Consider the following 17,127-nt stretch of genomic DNA (forward strand, 5'->3'; position numbering starts at 1 on the left):
TGCGCGGCGCGGCGCGGCGGCTCCATGCGCGGCGGCCGGGGGCTCGGCCATGGGGCTCGGCGCGATGTGGCTGCCGCTGCTGCTGGGCTGCGCCGCCGCCGCAGGTGGGTCGAGACCGTCCGACGCTCCGCGTTTTCCGTCCGCGCCCGGCGTACGAGGTACACGCGGCGGTAGCTACGTGCATATATATGTCTCTCTCTATATATAGGTATATAGAGATGGGTATATGTGTGCGCAGACGTGCGGAGGCACCGATCTCATAGATGCGTATTACAGATGCGTGCACATAGATGTGTACATATAAATATATATATATTTATATATATGTGTGTGTGTGTGTGTATATACACACGTGCATGTGTGCTGTGCGTTTGCACACGCATTTGCAAGGGCCGGGGGCTCTTCCAGCGGCCGGGGCCGTGCTCCCCGGCGGGTGCCCCCCGGGAGCAGACAAAGCCGGGGCGGGTGCGGGCACGGCGCGGTTGCCGGGCGGCCGGAGGCGAGGGCGAAGCGGCCGGAGCGGGGCGGCCGGCTGCGGCTGCAGCTCCGCCGGGGGGTCCGCGCGGTGCCCGCGGCGCCCCGCGAGGGGGGAGCGGGGCCGGGAGCGGCGGCGGCTGGGGGCTCCGTAAAGCGCTTTTTTTCCTGCAGCTCCTGACAGCGGCCCTTGCCGTCGGGGTGTGCGGAGCGGTGCACAAGGCGGGCAGGGCTTTTCCAGCCCGCTTCCCGCTGCCGTTAAAAGGCAGCGCAGGATAAACGCTTCGCGCTCCGGTCTGCCCACGGCGGGGTCCCGCAGCACCGCGGGCAAACTGGGCATAAACAGTTCGCGTAACGCTTCCGCGGCTGCTCGCAAGCCAAGTGCCAAGTTTCTTCTTTAAAAAGAAGGAAAAAAAAAAAGTGGGAAACAAACACATAATCGGGAGCAAGATATAAATGAACCATCACAAGGCAAGTGTTACAAAAATGCTTAAGCAGGAAGCATATGATTTTCCATGGATGTTTTACAGGTGAGTCATGGTATTCGCTGCATGCTCTTGCTCATTACTAAAGGTCCTGTTCGGTGGCATGTACAGTATATTGAATGGGAGCAAGTGCTTACTTAGGCATAATCATTAGGTGCAGGTGGGGAAAAGCACCTTTTCTGGGGCTGTGGGAGAGCAGTCATGAGCTTGTGGCTCACCATGTGGAAATCCTTGTGCTCTGATCTGTCCTTTTACCGATTTCTTGCAGCAGACAGCAGTACACGAGAAAGCTGTCACCTTCTATAACATGCATCACTCTGCATCCATCGTACTGCCTTATCTAATTCAAGTGGAAACAAAGGGGTTTTCCTCCCTCCCCTTCCCTTCCCAGCACTGGGATGGCACGGGGGGTCTGTGTGCCTGCAGCCTTCTCCAGCTCTTACTGATGCCAGCCCAAAATCTGGCCGGGAGACGGCTGCCGTCAGTGGGCGTGCACGGCCAAGGCTGGGTGGTACCGGGAGCTGGATGCCGCTTGGGGTGGTTGAATAGCCTCAGCTCCCAGGGACTTGAATGGCACTTTGGTAGCCAGCACCTCCTGGCAGGGCTGCGAGCCCTGCGGCAGAGCACCCGAGGGACCGGCCACTGGGGACACCAGCCATGAACCTGGCACCGCTGCCGTCCCAGGGAAAACCCCCGCTGACCATGGGCCCAACCACTGCCTCCCTGTGGGCAATAATCTGCGGTGGGCGAAAAGCAAAAGGTGCAACGAACATAAATAATAACCTTGAGCTGTCTCAGGGTCCCAGCTGAGCCATGCTGTATTTATATACCTCTTCCCAAATATGCTTTACGACTCAGTGAGTGAGGGAAGCACAGTAAATGTTCACCTATTTGTTTAGCAGCTAACTGCACTGCGTTACATGTAGCCAAAGAATCCAGGAAAGCAGCCAAATACATAAATTAGGCCAACTTGTGGCAGGCCTAACTGATAATATGATAATAGTACTTACTTACCTACCCCTCAGGAGAGCTGTGTAGGTTAGTTAATGTTTATACAATGCTTTGGAAAGGATCTTCAGGAGATAAAAGTGATATTATATAAACTTTACAGTTATATTTGTTTACTTTTCTAGAGTAAAAGTATTCTGCACAGTTGATACAGATCATCTCGGATACACTTCTACCCATCATATTTTTATACCCTTAGGAAACTAATTTCACTGAGTATTTTTGTTCACTAAAAACTTCCCTAGATTGTGTACCCAATGAAATCCAGAGTCTGGGTTTAGAAATACTTTCTAATGAGGGCATAACAAGCAGTGGTCCACATCTGTTCTGAATAATCTGTATAGAAAACCTGTATAGATCACTGGTGGTAGAAACATTTTGTTTCCAGTGTGTTTTTCCTTAAGAAGCAGGAGGAGCAGGGAAATCTGTTAGGTGCGGAAGGCTTAGTCTCTGCTAGTGCATAATATCACTTAATTGCAACTATGGCACTGTAGACAAAAGATGAATAAAGCCCCAATAAAGGATTTATTGGATGCTAAACTGAAACAACCTTTGAACTTAAGAAAAATGCCAAGCAGAAGCCATAATAATTGGTGCACAAAGCTGGCTATGTCGGCCTGGCCCAGCGATAAAGACAGCATTATGCACCTCAGATGTTTTGGGCTGCCCACATCCAAGTCATCAGCGCCTTTTTTTTATGTTAAATGGTTATGGCTCATAAATACAGTCTCACGCTACGGCTAAATAAAGAGGCGGAGAGCCCCTAATCAGACGTTCCTGAGTCATGAGGGTTAGTTACTCTGCAGATAGTTTCACCCTGAGCCCCATGGCGATTTTATTTTTCTCTGACACTTCACATGTGGTTTTTAAACCAGTGTGGCTTCCAGAAAAACTGGAACAGAAACTGCAGAGACTCAGTTGCGGGGCGGTTTGCCAGCACCATTTCAACCAAGGATTTTCTTTTATTATTTCCCCCCCCTCCTTTACACACATCAGCGACACGTTTCCAAAAAACGAAGCGGTGCTTCGATTAAATTCTGACCTCCGCTGCAGCTTGGGGCTGCGGCGAGATCTGGGGTAGAAATGGAGAGCTGGGAAAAAAGGTGAGGATTTGTAGAAAGATGTGGTGGGATGGGATGGAGGGTGGGGGGTGAAGCAATGCGGGCCGGCCCCGAAAATCGCCCCAAACTCTTCTCGACCTCCCTTGCAGGTGCGAGTGGCGGGGGCGCCCGCTGCGAAAAGGCCTGCAACCCGCGGCTGGGCAACCTGGCACACGGGCGGGTGCTGCGGACGGACACGGCGTGCGGCACCGGCGCCCCCGAGCCCTACTGCGCCTACGCCGAGGCGGCCGACCGCAGCTGCGAGCCGCCAGCCTGCAGCCGCTGCAGCAGTGCCCGGGCGGCCCTGGCCCACCCGCCCGCCGCCATGGCCGATTCCCCTTTCCGCCGGCCCCGCACCTGGTGGCAGTCGGCCCAAAATGCCCTCCGGGAGACCATCCGGCTCGACTTGGAGGCTGCCTTCTACTTCACCCACTTGATCCTGGTGTTTAAGTCGCCGCGGCCTGCTGCCATGGTGCTGGAGCGCTCGCAGGACTTCGGAAAGACGTGGAGACCCTACAAGTACTTTGCTGCTAACTGCTCTGCGACCTTCGGGCTGGAGGACGACGTGGCCCGGAAAGGAGCCGCCTGCACTTCTAGATACTCGAGTCCCTTCCCCTGCACCGGAGGAGAGGTGAGTCTCCTTCTCCAAGCTCGTAGTCCCGTGCTCTTTTCCCAAATCTTCTCCCATCAGCTGGTGCAAAGCTGCACAGGCAGCAGGGAGTTTGGGGGACGGAGAAGCAGCACCACCGCTAGAGGCGCAGATGGCGTCGAGTGCTCGGGACTGTTGCTCTTGGCGGTCTTTCCCGGTTGCCGTGATTAGGTGGTTTTGTGGTAAGATAAGTCCATATCAGTTTGAGCAAAAATGTAACCGTTTTAAAATTAAGGGTCCCCAAATTCTCTTTAAATAAAGATGACCATTGCCAAGAAGCAAGAGGGTAACCAGCCAAAAAAGCTATTGGCTAGACTGATGTGTAGCTCTCCATAAACCAGATTAACCAGATAATTAAGGAACCTTATACTTCTTTTTTTTTAAATTCTGTTTACGCTTACTCTTTCATGAAAACAGCATGCAAAATGATGAGAAATCACGCTTGCTGAGAGGGAAAGTATAAGTCTGTGTGAAAAATCAGATTATTTTCAATATCAGAAACAGCAGGGAATAAGTTATGTGCTTGGAGGTTTTACAGATAATACTGTTTCCTTTTTGCCTAACCCGGGCTGCCCCCCAGTGCCGGAGACCCTTTCCCAGGAGCCGTGGCCCTAGGGTTGCTCTCTGGACTGAAGGGTCCCCACTCATGGTGAGGCATCTCCAGTGACCAGCTCTGGATTTTAAGAGCTGCTCCCTCTAGTGGCTTAATTTAATGAACTTTAGCTGAAAGTTAAATCAAACTTAAAATTCCCCTCTGATGTGACACAGAGAAATGGGCAAGTTTAAATGGTGAATCAGGAGGTCAGCTCTATACTTTTAGTCCCTGTTGATTACTTGCTTTGAGATGAAGGTCCTGGTCTTGGAGACCAGTATTCATGTCCCGGGAAAATCACCTGTTGAAACCTCTTTGTAGCTTCCCACCCTCAGCCTGTCATTTGGAGTCACCCTCATCCGTGATTTGCTTAGGAAGCCACTTGCTGCAGAAATACCTATCTACTGGATTGCGTCTCTTGGGGGAAGAGTCACAGGGAGGCAGCCGATGTCCTGCTCTAGGAGAAGCTTACCTGTGCCCCTGTTGGCTCAAACAGAGATCTCCAGAGCTGTCAGACAGGCCCAGGGTTGTTATTTCATTAGCCCAGTGAAGGGTTTAAGTAAGGTGGTTGGCAGGAGAAAGTCAGGGCAGTTATCTGTCTTTTTTCTGTCAGGTCCCATATAGATAACACCCCGATGCAGTTTTCACTAAATCACACCTGCAAAGTATGTGCAGAGCGGGATGAGGGCTGTGTCTGGCGAGAACTTGTGCAAATACCGTCCTTGGGCTGGCTCATATAGGGGTTGGTGCTATGTGTGGGGAAAATGGTATTGAGCCTCTTTTACATAAAAACCAGTGTTTATTTAAAGAGGGAAAGGAGTTTGGTATTGCATCTGTAGTAGTGTGCTGCAAAATAGGCTATTTACAGAGCTTGCTCCTGCAGAATCCCTTCTTTTGGCTTCACTTTAGTTTGTGTTATTGCAAAGAAGCCATAAAAGTCAAGATCATGTAATTATTCCAGGCTTTAAACAAATGTCGAGTACAAGGGGCTGGAGCTTATAAGATTTTATGTATATGGCGCACTTCAGTTCCCTACACTTAAACACCACTTGTATTTACCTGCAAAGTAATAACAGCAACTTTCTGGTGACCAGATGGCAAGCATGCATGCTTAGCAAATATCACATTTAATTTATTACAGTGTGCTACATTCCAGCAATTACTTCTAACTGCCAATAGCAACATGCATCTCACCTAAAGAAACATCAGAGTTTTGGGTTCTGTTTGGAGTTATGCAGTGCTTTACTCCCACTTCTGGTAGCACCTAATTTCAGACATATGGAAACAGTAATTTCACTTGAAACAGTGGTTTCAAATATGCAGTCATCTCAAAGCATCCAAGTCTGAAGGGTATTATTTAATTGCAGCTCAGTTGCCCCAGTTTTCTTTAAGGCTAACATAAATTCTGCAAGTGCTACTGGATTTCTTTTTTAACTTTTTAAAGTTTTTTTTTTTCCCTACGACGTAACAAGTATAACCTGTGCTCCAAACTGTGTATCGCACCATCTATATACCACTTTTTCCCACCCCAAACATTTCAACACCACATGGGCATTTCCAGGCCCAGAGTCAAGGCTCACAGGATTTTGCAAAGGGAAGGCAGTGCCCATCGGCCCATGTTTCTGCTGCGCGTTAGGGTTGGCAGCAAGCCCCATTCAGAGGCAGCAGCGTGCAGAAGCTCATAGTGCACAGGGATCTGCGGCCTCTTTTTAACAAGTCGTATGTGTTAATCAAACAAGCATCCGCTTCACTTTTTATTGTTTGCTTTTTTAAGAAAAGAAAAAACGGTCTCTTTGCATTTCTTTTGCCCTTGTTATCATGAGTCATTCCTTAGATGCCTAGTCTAATGCTTATGACAAAAACCCTCCCGTTACAACTTTGCCATGGTGTTGATTTTGAAGAGATTTATGATACCGCAAAAAGCAAGATGCCAAGCCTCTAGGTTCATTTTAAAGACCCAGAACTCAGTGTTCATGGAAAAACAAGAGATGTCGAATTAGCTCCAGGAGCTGCTTTTCATCTTTTTCCTTTAATGGACCAGCTCTTTGTTTTCCTTTCGGGTGCTGGCACTGGCAGCTGAGCTAGAGGGTGTTGACAAAGTGATCTGTATGGGACCCACCACCTAAGAAAAGGGGGCTACGTCTTGGCTAGCATTCGTTCTTCCTGGTCTCAGCCCCTTGCTTTAGTGACACAGGGTCTCTACAAGGACTTGGCAGCTCTCTACCCTTCCTCGCTGCCTTTTCCAGATGTTGCAGCACCTCTGGGCCTAGCTATCCTCTTTGGATATGGTTGAGTTGTCCACCCTGAAGCAGGCATGAGCTGGAGGATAAACAGCCTCCAATGGTGAGGTTGGGAAGGAAAGGGAAAATTCAGAGAGAATTTCTTCAGCAGCTGTCCACCATGCAGAGCAAGGCGGTTGAAGGCTGCGTAGCACAGAATTGGTATCTTCTCCTCCTCTCGCTTTATGGCGAAGTTACTCCTGTTTTACATCAAAGTAGCCTGGGGGAAGATCAAATCCTACAAGTACAATGTTGGAGGAGAGGAATGCCTGGTGCTTAATACAGTGTTCATCCAATGTTCATGTTCATCCAATAACAACATGGAAGCAGGGATTTTTTTTTAATGATGGGCAGCAGCACATACCTGATTAATCAATGTATGGCTAGTGCTCAAAATTTGTGTGAAAGCGTACGTCACAAGAGATATGACAGAAGCATGAAATATGACCATTGGAAGGAATAATTTGGGATTTATTTTTCACATAAAATTACCATGAATTATAATGTAAGAGACCAAAGGGAGATTCTAGTCAGAGCCATGCACTGGCTTTCAAGAATAATGCACTAATGCTCTGGTTTTAGTCTTAAAGGCTGTGTTGAGGGAATTAAGCACATGCTTACAGGTAAGCATGTACTTAGAGACTTTGCTGAGCTGAACTCTTTGTAGGAGCAGTCTGCCTCTTTGATCTGGTCTCAGATGAAGAAGAATCCTTTCAACAGCCAGTGAAGTAATGACTTTTCTGTAAGTGTCCAGGAGCTGAGCAAAGTGTCTGAACCCCTCCTTGATAGGAAGCAAAAAGCCAGATGGTCGGTGCCACCTGCCCAGGCATCCCCAGATACTCAGTATGTCCTGTTTGGAAACCCATCTCTAGTCTGGCACTGCTTTTGGGTGCTCCCATGGTTAAACGTTTAGGGTCAGACTGTCCCCTGCCATAGGGCTCTTTGGGAGTGGGCAAAGGAGAAGCAGGAAGGAAGAGGAAAAGCTGGTACAACCAATTGGGTTTCCAGCAAACCTCAAAGATCTGCCAGTGGGAGAGATCAGGCTTGCAACGCTGTGAAGGGGAGAACACATATCTTCCCTGTCAGGGAACAATTTAGGATCAAGCTGTGTGCAAAGGGGTCACTAAAGACCTTCCTTATGTTTAATTTAGTGAATTAATTGTTTCATGACGACAGTTTGTTTAGCCTAGGCAGAAACCTCTAAATGCTGGCCTTATATTATCAGTGTTTTAAGAGAAAGGCTAAGGCCAAGTTTTTGCCTGTGTCATATGAGTGTGCTACAAATCCAGATTAATTTCACTGTCTTCCAGGGTGTTACCCTTGAGCCACGTTACTGCGAGGAAAATCAGAACTGGATTCACCAACCAAACATAATCTGATCTAAGTAAACAAGATGCAGAAATAAACTCTTTCAGCTTCGTGCTCAAATAAGAATGCCATTTTATTAGTATGCATAGAAGGCTATCTTCCCTCCCATATTTTGAATCATGTTAATATTTCTTCCTTTACAGGCTAATCTTAAAATTATCTTTGACTAGATGTCACTGTTAAGGGCTCATCTACATGGGGCCCTGAGCAGATGTTAATTCTTTAACTATGAGTGAGAGTGACTGTCCACTCTGCAATGCAATTATCTCATTCACTTTAAATTCCCATCTGTGGTCAATTCAGATTAGCTCGCCTGAGTGTCCCCATTTAGACAAGCTCCATGATAAAAGAATTTACTAAAGCAGAGTCTCCTTGACAAGATTTTAGTAAATTAGTAACTTGTTTGAGTGTTCATCAATTCAGAATACTGCTAATAAATCACTTTGAGACTTCAACCATTGTTGCTATTTGCTATTAATAGGAGAAGCGTATTTGCAGCTTGACAATATTCCAGCAACAAATTCTAACATGCTTCCAACTTTTGAAACATCACATGCTGCTGTTTTACTGCAGTGTGTGTGTGTGTTTTACTGAGCATTTTATTGATCTCATGTGTCTCCTGCAGCAGAAGAACCTTCAAATGTTCTGCCTTGTACTGTTACTGCATGCAGCCTGCCTCTGTTCCTTAAGGATTTGCACACCAGTCCTACAGGCTTTACCTGAAAATAACTCTGTAGAGCAAAAGTAAATTGTGTCCTGCTAATCAGGAGTTTGGCCCTAATAGACACAGAGCAATTTTAACGCTCGCTAACGCAAATGGGAGTTAAAGGTACTCAGGATTTTTATTTTGGGGGCCCTAATTTTGGATCATAGAAACACTGTGCTGCAGCCTAGAAACTTTTGCCCATCTTTTAGGCCTAAGTCAGTTTGGCTTTAAACTTATCTACTACCTCTTTAGTGTCCTTAACTGAAGCTGAATCTCCATTGCTCTGAGCTCCAAGGGTCTCTTGGGCATGGGAGATTTGAGTTCAGTCACTTGCAGGACTTGGGACTCCGCAAAGAAACTGTGCGGATATGAAAGAATAGCCTCGAAACAGACTTAGATTTCAGACCATTAGAGGTCTAAAAACTGTTTTGTTAATGGTTCTGTGCCACTGGTATCTGGACAAAGAGAAAATAAAAGCCTAAACTAGTCGCAAGGAAAGTAAGGTCCTGCTGGTGGCTGGTGTTAGCAGTGCGCAGGACATGTAAGGACAGCAAAGGCAGTATGTTTTCAAGTGCCACGTATATGCTTTGTAGGTGTCTATTTTGTAGAAAAAAAAAATGTCTTTAATAGCATCTTCCTGATTATTCTGTCTTTGGGAAAACACTCCCTGTTGGGTCCTGTACAAAAGCACTGCACGCAAAGGAGTTTCCTAATCAAATGGGGGCTGGTGGTGACGGGGGTCATGACCAGACACGGCTCAACTCTTTGCATTATCTCAGTGAATTTAGCTAAATGTGGGGTCCCCTATTTCCTGAGCAAAAGAACAAGAATGATGATTTCTGATGGAATAGTTAATTGGATGACATAAGCAGACTAAGGCTGGAGTCGTTGAAATGATGTAAGAGCCTAAAAATCAAGGGCTGTGACACCTGGTGAGGAAGTGCAGGTTCCCTGGAGCAGGATCATGAGAGCTGGGTGGGATGGGTGCCTGCCGGCCAGCACGGGCATGGCAGCAGGAAGGGGCTGTGGGTCACGGCTGTGCCTGAGAGGACGCAAGACAAGGGCAGTTCTGGGCATGTGCAGAGATGAAGCTTTGGTATCTGGGGAATATTGCCATAAAAGGTACCTTCCCTTCAGATTTCGGGCAGCACCAGGGCTGAGTCACAGGACTGCTGTTTTCTGGGCACCGACACCTGCCTTCCTCTTAGGTTTTCTGTATATGGAGTAGCAAAGGTGATGCTGCCAGCGAGTACTTTGGGCCAGGCTGTGACAAGCCCCTCTGTCCCGCCGGCAGTCCCGGAGCACTGACGTGTCCCTTTGCTGGACTTCCCAGGCACTCAGCATCTCTGAAGGACCAGGGCATGCATGAGATGCTTCCTTTACCCCCCAGGGTAAAGTGATCCTCCACACAATTACCCTTTTGCAACTAGCCGACAAAAAGGTTTCATCTTCTCCTTTTCTCTCTGCCTTTCCTACTGTTTATGGCACTTGGAATATGGCCCTCCGCTTGGCCAGCTACTGAAGTGTGGCCACCTCTGGGATGGAGCATGGCCAATGCTTAATAACGCATATCGACAGTCCCCTGTTTAGAACAGCAAGTTTCTGACTGTTGCAGATCGGAGCTGCTGGATCAGCCTCCAACTTACAGCTAAGACAAATTATTCCTAAGAGGGAGCCTGACCAGTCTATGAAAGGGGATATATTGTAGGCCACCTACAATAGGAGAGAATGGGTTCCACAACTCCAAGAGATCCTTTCCAAACTTATGTCCTTATGTAGGAAGTGAAGAGCACTGTACCCAGATGAAACAAGAGGAATTTGGGTAGGCAGAATTTAATTATCTAAATTGGCATCTTGCCTTGTTAGCAGGACTATTGCTTCCCCTGAGAAAAATGCCACGGGATTTTAGTGGTGAAGCCAGAGCCTCTCTTCCAGCACTGCACCCCACTGCTTCGTTTCACTGTTCCTTTTGGGCATGGAGGGAAGACTGGCACACTTATTCGGCTCCCTGTTTGCTGGCTGTAAAGTAGAGCTGCCATATTTCTCTGGATACAAACATATACATGGGAAGCGCAGTGTCTGACGCATCTCAGAAGTTTTGGATCAAAACTTCATGCTCTGTGGACTTAATCTGTGCATGCACGATGGTTATTTGCATGAGATTTCCAGTCTGTTGACATCCAAAATGCTAGACAAATGGAAAATCCTCAAATTCCACCTGGGCCACATTTCCAGGAAGAAAAGGCGTTAATATCCAAAACAAAATTACCATAGATGTATGCCATGGCTTGAAATCTATAGCAGTAGGCTGAAAGGTGAGGAGCGCTGTTTCTCATGGCCTCTTTGACTGTGCATATTTACGTGTAAGTCAGACAGGTGTTCATTTTCCTAAAATTAAGTGCAGCACATGGTAAGTGAATGGTTTCCACTGTAGCAGTAAGCAGCCAGATGCATAGACACAAAGCCTTTTCATCATAGACAAGAGCGGTTGCAAAATGTTCTTCAAAATGATTTACTCTTTGGCTGAAAGAAATCCCCCTGATGCTCCAGGACTCCTGCAGGCGCTCTTGCCAAAACGCTAGCCTGCTGCCTCGCAGGCTTTTGCAGTGGCGTGCCCTGCTTAGAAGCTATTAAGGGGGTTATTCTGCGGCTCTGGGGAACGAGCCAGCTTTTCTCACAGCACTGCCTATGAACAAGCAAGTCCAGTTTTCTGCCTGGCTCTTTGGACGCAGCTCCAGGTTTTTCTCATTGTCCCTATAAAGCACAGGTACTGCTGGCAGGCCATGGCTGAGTCCATAAATCTTTGTGGGGCTAGGGAAAGGAGGGGAATAGCTGGAAGGAAGAGTATTTAAATATTGTCTTTCTTGCTGAAAGGCCATGGGACTTCTTCGGATTGTCAGCTGAAATGTGCCAGTTCATGTTCCTGTGCAGGACAGTGCAGCCTTGAAAACAGTGGTTTTGAAGAAGAGATTTTGAAGATGAGAACATTGTAATGATTTTTTTTCTTTTTTTCTTTAACAGTGAATATCCAATGGCATTATTCATCTGAAGGGTTTTGTGAGCCAACAAATTAAGTGTTTCTGTCTGTCTGTGATGAGAGAAAATAGTGATTAGACAAAATAAAGCCACTGTGGGAATAAACTGCTGTGAATTGGAGGTGAAGAAATCCAAATGCTTTGAGCCGTTTGCGCTGGAGAGATATTTTTGTGATAAGAATATTACTTCTGTGATCATTGTCTGAATGAAAACAGGCATGACCTAGCAGTGTTTCATTTTCATCTAATGAAATTGCGTACCATGATCTTGAAAGGCAGTTGAGAAGATGTCTCGCATCTGATTGCTTCTGGCCAGAGATGCGAGGGATGCTGGGGAGATCCTGTGACCCTTGCCCAGGTTTTCCTCATGCCTCTTTCAGCTGCTCACCTGCTGGCTTCTGCGTGTGAGCAACAATTTTTCCCCTACAGTTTGTTGCTTTGGAGAAGGGCAGGACATTGCCTTGAGTTTCCCAAGAGATATAAGTTGTATTGGTATAAATTAACCTGTCAAGGCTTCCGCAAAGGCCAGTTATTTGAAGCAGCTTGATTTTCTTTTTTAAATCTTGGTAAGATTGTGTGACTCTTGGATGGTCAGACAAGACATTATTTACCTTGCTTTATGTGCTGTAAAAGATAGCAGAAGGGCTGTAGGCACAAGCCAAATGCGCCCAAATGGTGTCCTTTGTCAAATTATGTTAAGTAGCCATAACAGCCACAGTAGTGCCATTTCTGCAGCATCTTGATGAGCTCAGTGGATGGCTGTTGGTCATATGTAGCAGGTTTCTATTGCCATTGCTTGAGTGTATGGATAGAGCACTTCATATTGCGGCTGGAAAGACAGGCTCCATTTGCTCTCAGTGACCTTAGAGCTTTCTCTAAGTCTATGTCTAAGTCATTAAGTTCCTATCTGCAGTAATGGGCCAGGTTTCCCAATTTCTGTTGCTGTTTCATCTCATCTGGATGATGCTGAAGTGCACACTGTGAATGTGCATATACAGGTCAGGCCTTCCCCTGAGGAAAAGAGGGACCCTTCCCTATAGTCTACTTCATCTCACAAGCAGACAAATAAAGAAGTGCACTAGAGGAGGTTGTAGGCGATAGCTGCCCCATTTAGGCTTATGAACTTCCCACACCAGTCAGTTATTTACAGCATCTGTCAAAGAGTCTTTTTTTAGCCGCGGGTCATTGCAACTAACCTTGCATATAGCTATTGATGGGTTTCTCTCTTCATAGCTCTTCTGCTCTGTGTGGGGAGTAATGCATCAAATGAGTTGAGCAACCAATTATCAGTAAAGGGTACCGGCACTGTGGTTCTAGCAGCCTTCTTCATGGAGGGAAAAGTTCACTGGGTTTGATTTTGGTAAGGAACAAGACTTTTTATTAAAAATTTAAGAGCTTAATATCTTAAAGATAGATCTGTCAAATATGGTTAAAGTTAGCCAGTGGTTCAAAAGTTTTTAGGAGGGACTGACAGACACACAGATACAAACACAGTGTAATTGCTAAGTCATATTTCAGCAGGACACTAACCTAAAAAATATGTGAACCTTACCAAAATGAAACACTCCTCTGCAGACACTGTTCTCCTCTCTTGGATGAGCTAAAGAGAGAATGTGACTGATGTTGACCACATTGGCACACAAAATCCCTGGAAATTAAGTGCCAAAAATACTAAACAGGAAAGTAAATACTAGCGTAGATCTGAGCCTTCAGCAATGAAACTGAGAGACAGTAAAAATCTGTCTGTAGAATATCTCTGTCTCTATCTTCCAGAGGATGTATGTTGGCAGGAAATACATTGGTTATTATCAGCACTAAGTCTAGTGGTTAGACCATGAGTATGGCAGATGGGGAGCTCTGCTACTGAAAGTGCCATGCGATTCCAGTTAAATCATATAAATTGTGTGCCTGAGGTTTCCCTCTGTAAAAAAGGGTCGCCACAGATGTCAGTGCAGGTAGGACTGTCAGTGCTCCCTGTATGTATCAAATATGATTTATTACTGCAGACCGAGTCTGACCGCTTGGCACAGCAAATCTTGAAATACGAGTAGTTTACAGGCACTGGTTGATGTGTACGAAGTTGGTAAGATGCTGGTAAGAAGTACAGCTGATAATGTCATATGTGTAATCCCACATGTGCTTTATCCCAGCTACACTCATGGGCCAAATTTCAGTTTTGGGGCACTTGAGGTAAGTCTACTGCAGGCACTAAGCCAAAGTGGCCATAGTTATTGAAGTTTTCCATCCTCACCTGTACAACAAGACTTTCTTTCATGTGTTGTTGGGTGTTAGGCTTAATTACTCTTTAATGGAGAGGTGCAGGGAGATGAGCAGAGAGCAGTCTTGGCTCCGAGGCTCTTTTGCACGTCTGAGGACTAACGAAGCGGCAGGTGGGGGCCCAGCACGCGAGCCTTATCGAAAGAGGGTGCGAGAGGGACATGTGGAGGCACCCTCCTTGAAGTGGGAGTGCCTGGCTGGCGCTGAATTTCCAGCAGCTAAATTTAGATTTGACTCCCTCTGCAAGTGAAAGAAAAAAAAAGCCTAATCAAGCTTTCATGGTGATGATGAGTTTATTGCTCTTAATGCAGTTTATTGGATGGAAGTTGAAAGCAGACATCGTGGCAGATTGACATTATAGAAAACCCCAGTGGGCACACATGTGTTGTATCATTACTATTATTTTTAAACTACCTATTTCTACAAATCAGCCTATTTGCCCCCGTGAGCTTTCCATAATGTTCAGCAAGGCAAATGATTGCTTTTAACTTTTACATCTATTTAGAAAGAAAGCTTAATTGGCTCAATAAAATTTTCCCATTAAGCTTCTCCAAATAAGAAAAGCAAGAGTTGAAAGCAGTCACCACTTTGGGGTAACTCCTCTGCGAGAACGCCTATTTTTGCCAGGGGAGCCACAGTGGGAGGGAGGAGGTGGCTGCCCCGAAGGGCTGCAGTGGCACTGTAGGTGGTCGGCAGAGCACCAGGGTCCCTTGGGGGTGCTGGGCACCCGCTGCTCCAGCATCAGTCAGTGTCTGTTGCATTTCTGTGGGCAGGCAGGGCTTGGGACAGGGAGAGGGAAGGACAGCATGGGAGCCCAGGCTAAGCTACGGGAGAAGTGCAGGAAACAAGAAAGCTGACCCGAAAACTAGCACTGTTGTATTCTGCTCAAGTTTCCTGGACGGAAATGCATCCACGTGTGCTGGGTAATGGATACCCAGGGAACCCAGCCAGCAGGCTCTGCCATGGGTCTGCTGTGCATTCGCTCCCTATGTGGCCCGGGCATGGGCAGTGATGCTTGCCATGCTGGATTTTGCCGCATGTGGAAAGTTCACCCGAGCAGGACATGAACAGCATTGCCGGCACGCCAGGCGCCCTGTGCATGCAGCCCAGAGACCACGTGCTCACACTCAGACATACAAGTCCTCCCAGGCTCTGTGGACCAGAAATTCTAGAAAAATATCCAGAGTCCTCAGGTTGCTCCTGGATGCAATTTCTGAGTTTTCCCAAATGCATAATAGCCTCTGCTTTACCCCAGGATACTTACTGTGAGTTACCTGGGCATGCTTTTGGGGGCAGGGAGAAGCCCCGAGGCAAAGCCAGCTTGCCATATCCCCAGGCAGGTAGCTGCGTGCCTGGAAGCAGTGCAGACGCGAGGAGGTAGTTGTGCGGTGTATGTATGGGGCTCCTGGCCACACTGCTCCACTGAGTGGGGACATTATCAGGGAGAATGACAAGACAGGAGTCATGATTTTAACCCCGCTCAGAGCAAGGTGACCTGCAAGCGCACCTGCAGCACAGAGGCCTCAGCTGGGGAAATGGTCCTCCTGCAGCAGTCCCGCTTCCAAGGAGCGGTGGAAAATGTGTGGCAGAAAAAGTCCCGGTGGGCAGGCAGGACCCCAAAACTATCTGCTTTTTTTTTAACCAAGAGAATCTGCTGAGATAGCTTCAACTATGAGAAAAGCAAAGGTCTTGAGCACAACCTGCAGACAAATCCATGGGTGAAGGTGGTGATGGTGATGGGCACACAGCCACTGAGGAGGAGGAGGAGGATGAGGTGAGCTGGGATGGCAGAGGGGTAACAGCAGAGAGTACAGCATGAAGTATTTCACCTTAAGCTGATAGCTCGGCTGAGCTTTGCTTTGCAATTATGTGTGTCTGCAAAGAGGGAGACGAGCAGATGTGTGCACACAGCTGGAAACCTTGTGGCTGGGAGGTGGGAGGAGAAGGCTCCTGGCCCCCGCTTTGCCATGGCCGCCCCCTAGCTTGCAGCAGGTGGCACCTCGACTGGGTGCAGGACTCAAGGACTCGAGGGAGATTTTTCAGAAGATGGGTGTGTTGGCAGAGCTCCACCATGGGCTTTACTGCCTACATTTTCAAAGTATTGTACAAGTACTAAATAAACCAGATAGATTCCAGTGACACGGAGATTCAACAGAGCCTAATAATACTGGCCATTTAGCTATATTTATTTAGTGCCCGCACACCAACAAACACTGCAGGCTCCTAATGCAAGCCTTAACATTTCTGTTAAACACTTACCTAGACGTCGCATTCCCTCTTATAAGTGATGCATGTCTCTCATTTTTTAGTTGACTCTGTATTTGGAGAAAACAGCAAACCTTGCATTCTTTTTTTCTTATTAGAATTTTTTCTGTGTCCCTGTAAAATACATGAAAATGAATAAAAACACTTGCAAAAGTCAAATAAAGCAGTACTGAATTTAGCAAATGCCCAGGAGCCAAATAGCTGAGTCCCCACTATAGATAGATCACAGTTATAGAGTGCTTATAGATGCATTTTCATGGATGTGGGTCAGACGATACAGGGCAGTCTGTCATTCTCTTTTGTCTGGTGCTCTTTTTGAAAGAAACCATGGGTTGTTTCATGCAGTGTTACCATTTTGGTTTTCATTTGCAAGCAAACGAAAGTGTGGCTATGCTTTTCATACTTGTTTATTACTTTTATTTCTGATATTTTGCTCATTTGTTGGCTTGTTTCCATGTGCGTATGCTTATTCACTTACCCGTTCGTTTATTCACTCTTCTGTTTATTGATTTTTGTTGTCATTTTGCGAACCATCTTTGATGCCTTCCGGGCTCAGTATTGAGAACCTGCTCCAGGCCATTCTCCCGTCCGGATGTTTGAGCCTGGTACCTCCAGCACTGCGCGAGGGCCCTGGGAAGGGGTGCGCACACAGGGTTTCCACACCCTGCTCTGCTGGCGTATGTATTTCTGAAGATCTGTGAGGAAGAAGGCTCCCGTGTGTCTTAAAATAAGGATGGCCGTCATGGGTATTTGCAACCCAAGGGACCCCATTTATCACTACGATCACTTGTATCTTGACAAAGGTTCGGGCCGCCACAGCTCTGGCTGGAGGAAACTCAGCAGTCTAAGATGCACCTATGACTCATCTAGAAAGCTCTGCTAGTGGTAA

General features: G+C 47.0%; 1 protein-coding gene across 3 annotated transcripts in view; it reads left to right on the forward strand.

The window, feature by feature from the left end:
* Positions 1-626: 626 nt before the first annotated feature.
* NTN4 (netrin 4) overlaps positions 627-17,127 on the forward strand; it is a 50,179-nt gene continuing 33,678 nt past the window's right edge. For 2 of the 3 annotated variants that reach the window (XM_067312228.1, XM_067312230.1), the window contains exon 1: positions 3,119-3,698. In XM_067312228.1, the coding sequence (XP_067168329.1) occupies positions 3,126-3,698 (573 nt within the window). In that variant the 5' untranslated portion in view covers positions 3,119-3,125. Of the gene's footprint in view, positions 1,005-3,118; positions 3,699-17,127 lie in introns of those variants that run through there. The other variant, XM_067312232.1, reaches the window with a different exon arrangement.

Source organism: Apteryx mantelli, chromosome 1 (assembly GCF_036417845.1).
Source record: "Apteryx mantelli isolate bAptMan1 chromosome 1, bAptMan1.hap1, whole genome shotgun sequence".
Taxonomy (NCBI): Eukaryota; Metazoa; Chordata; class Aves; order Apterygiformes; family Apterygidae; genus Apteryx; species Apteryx mantelli.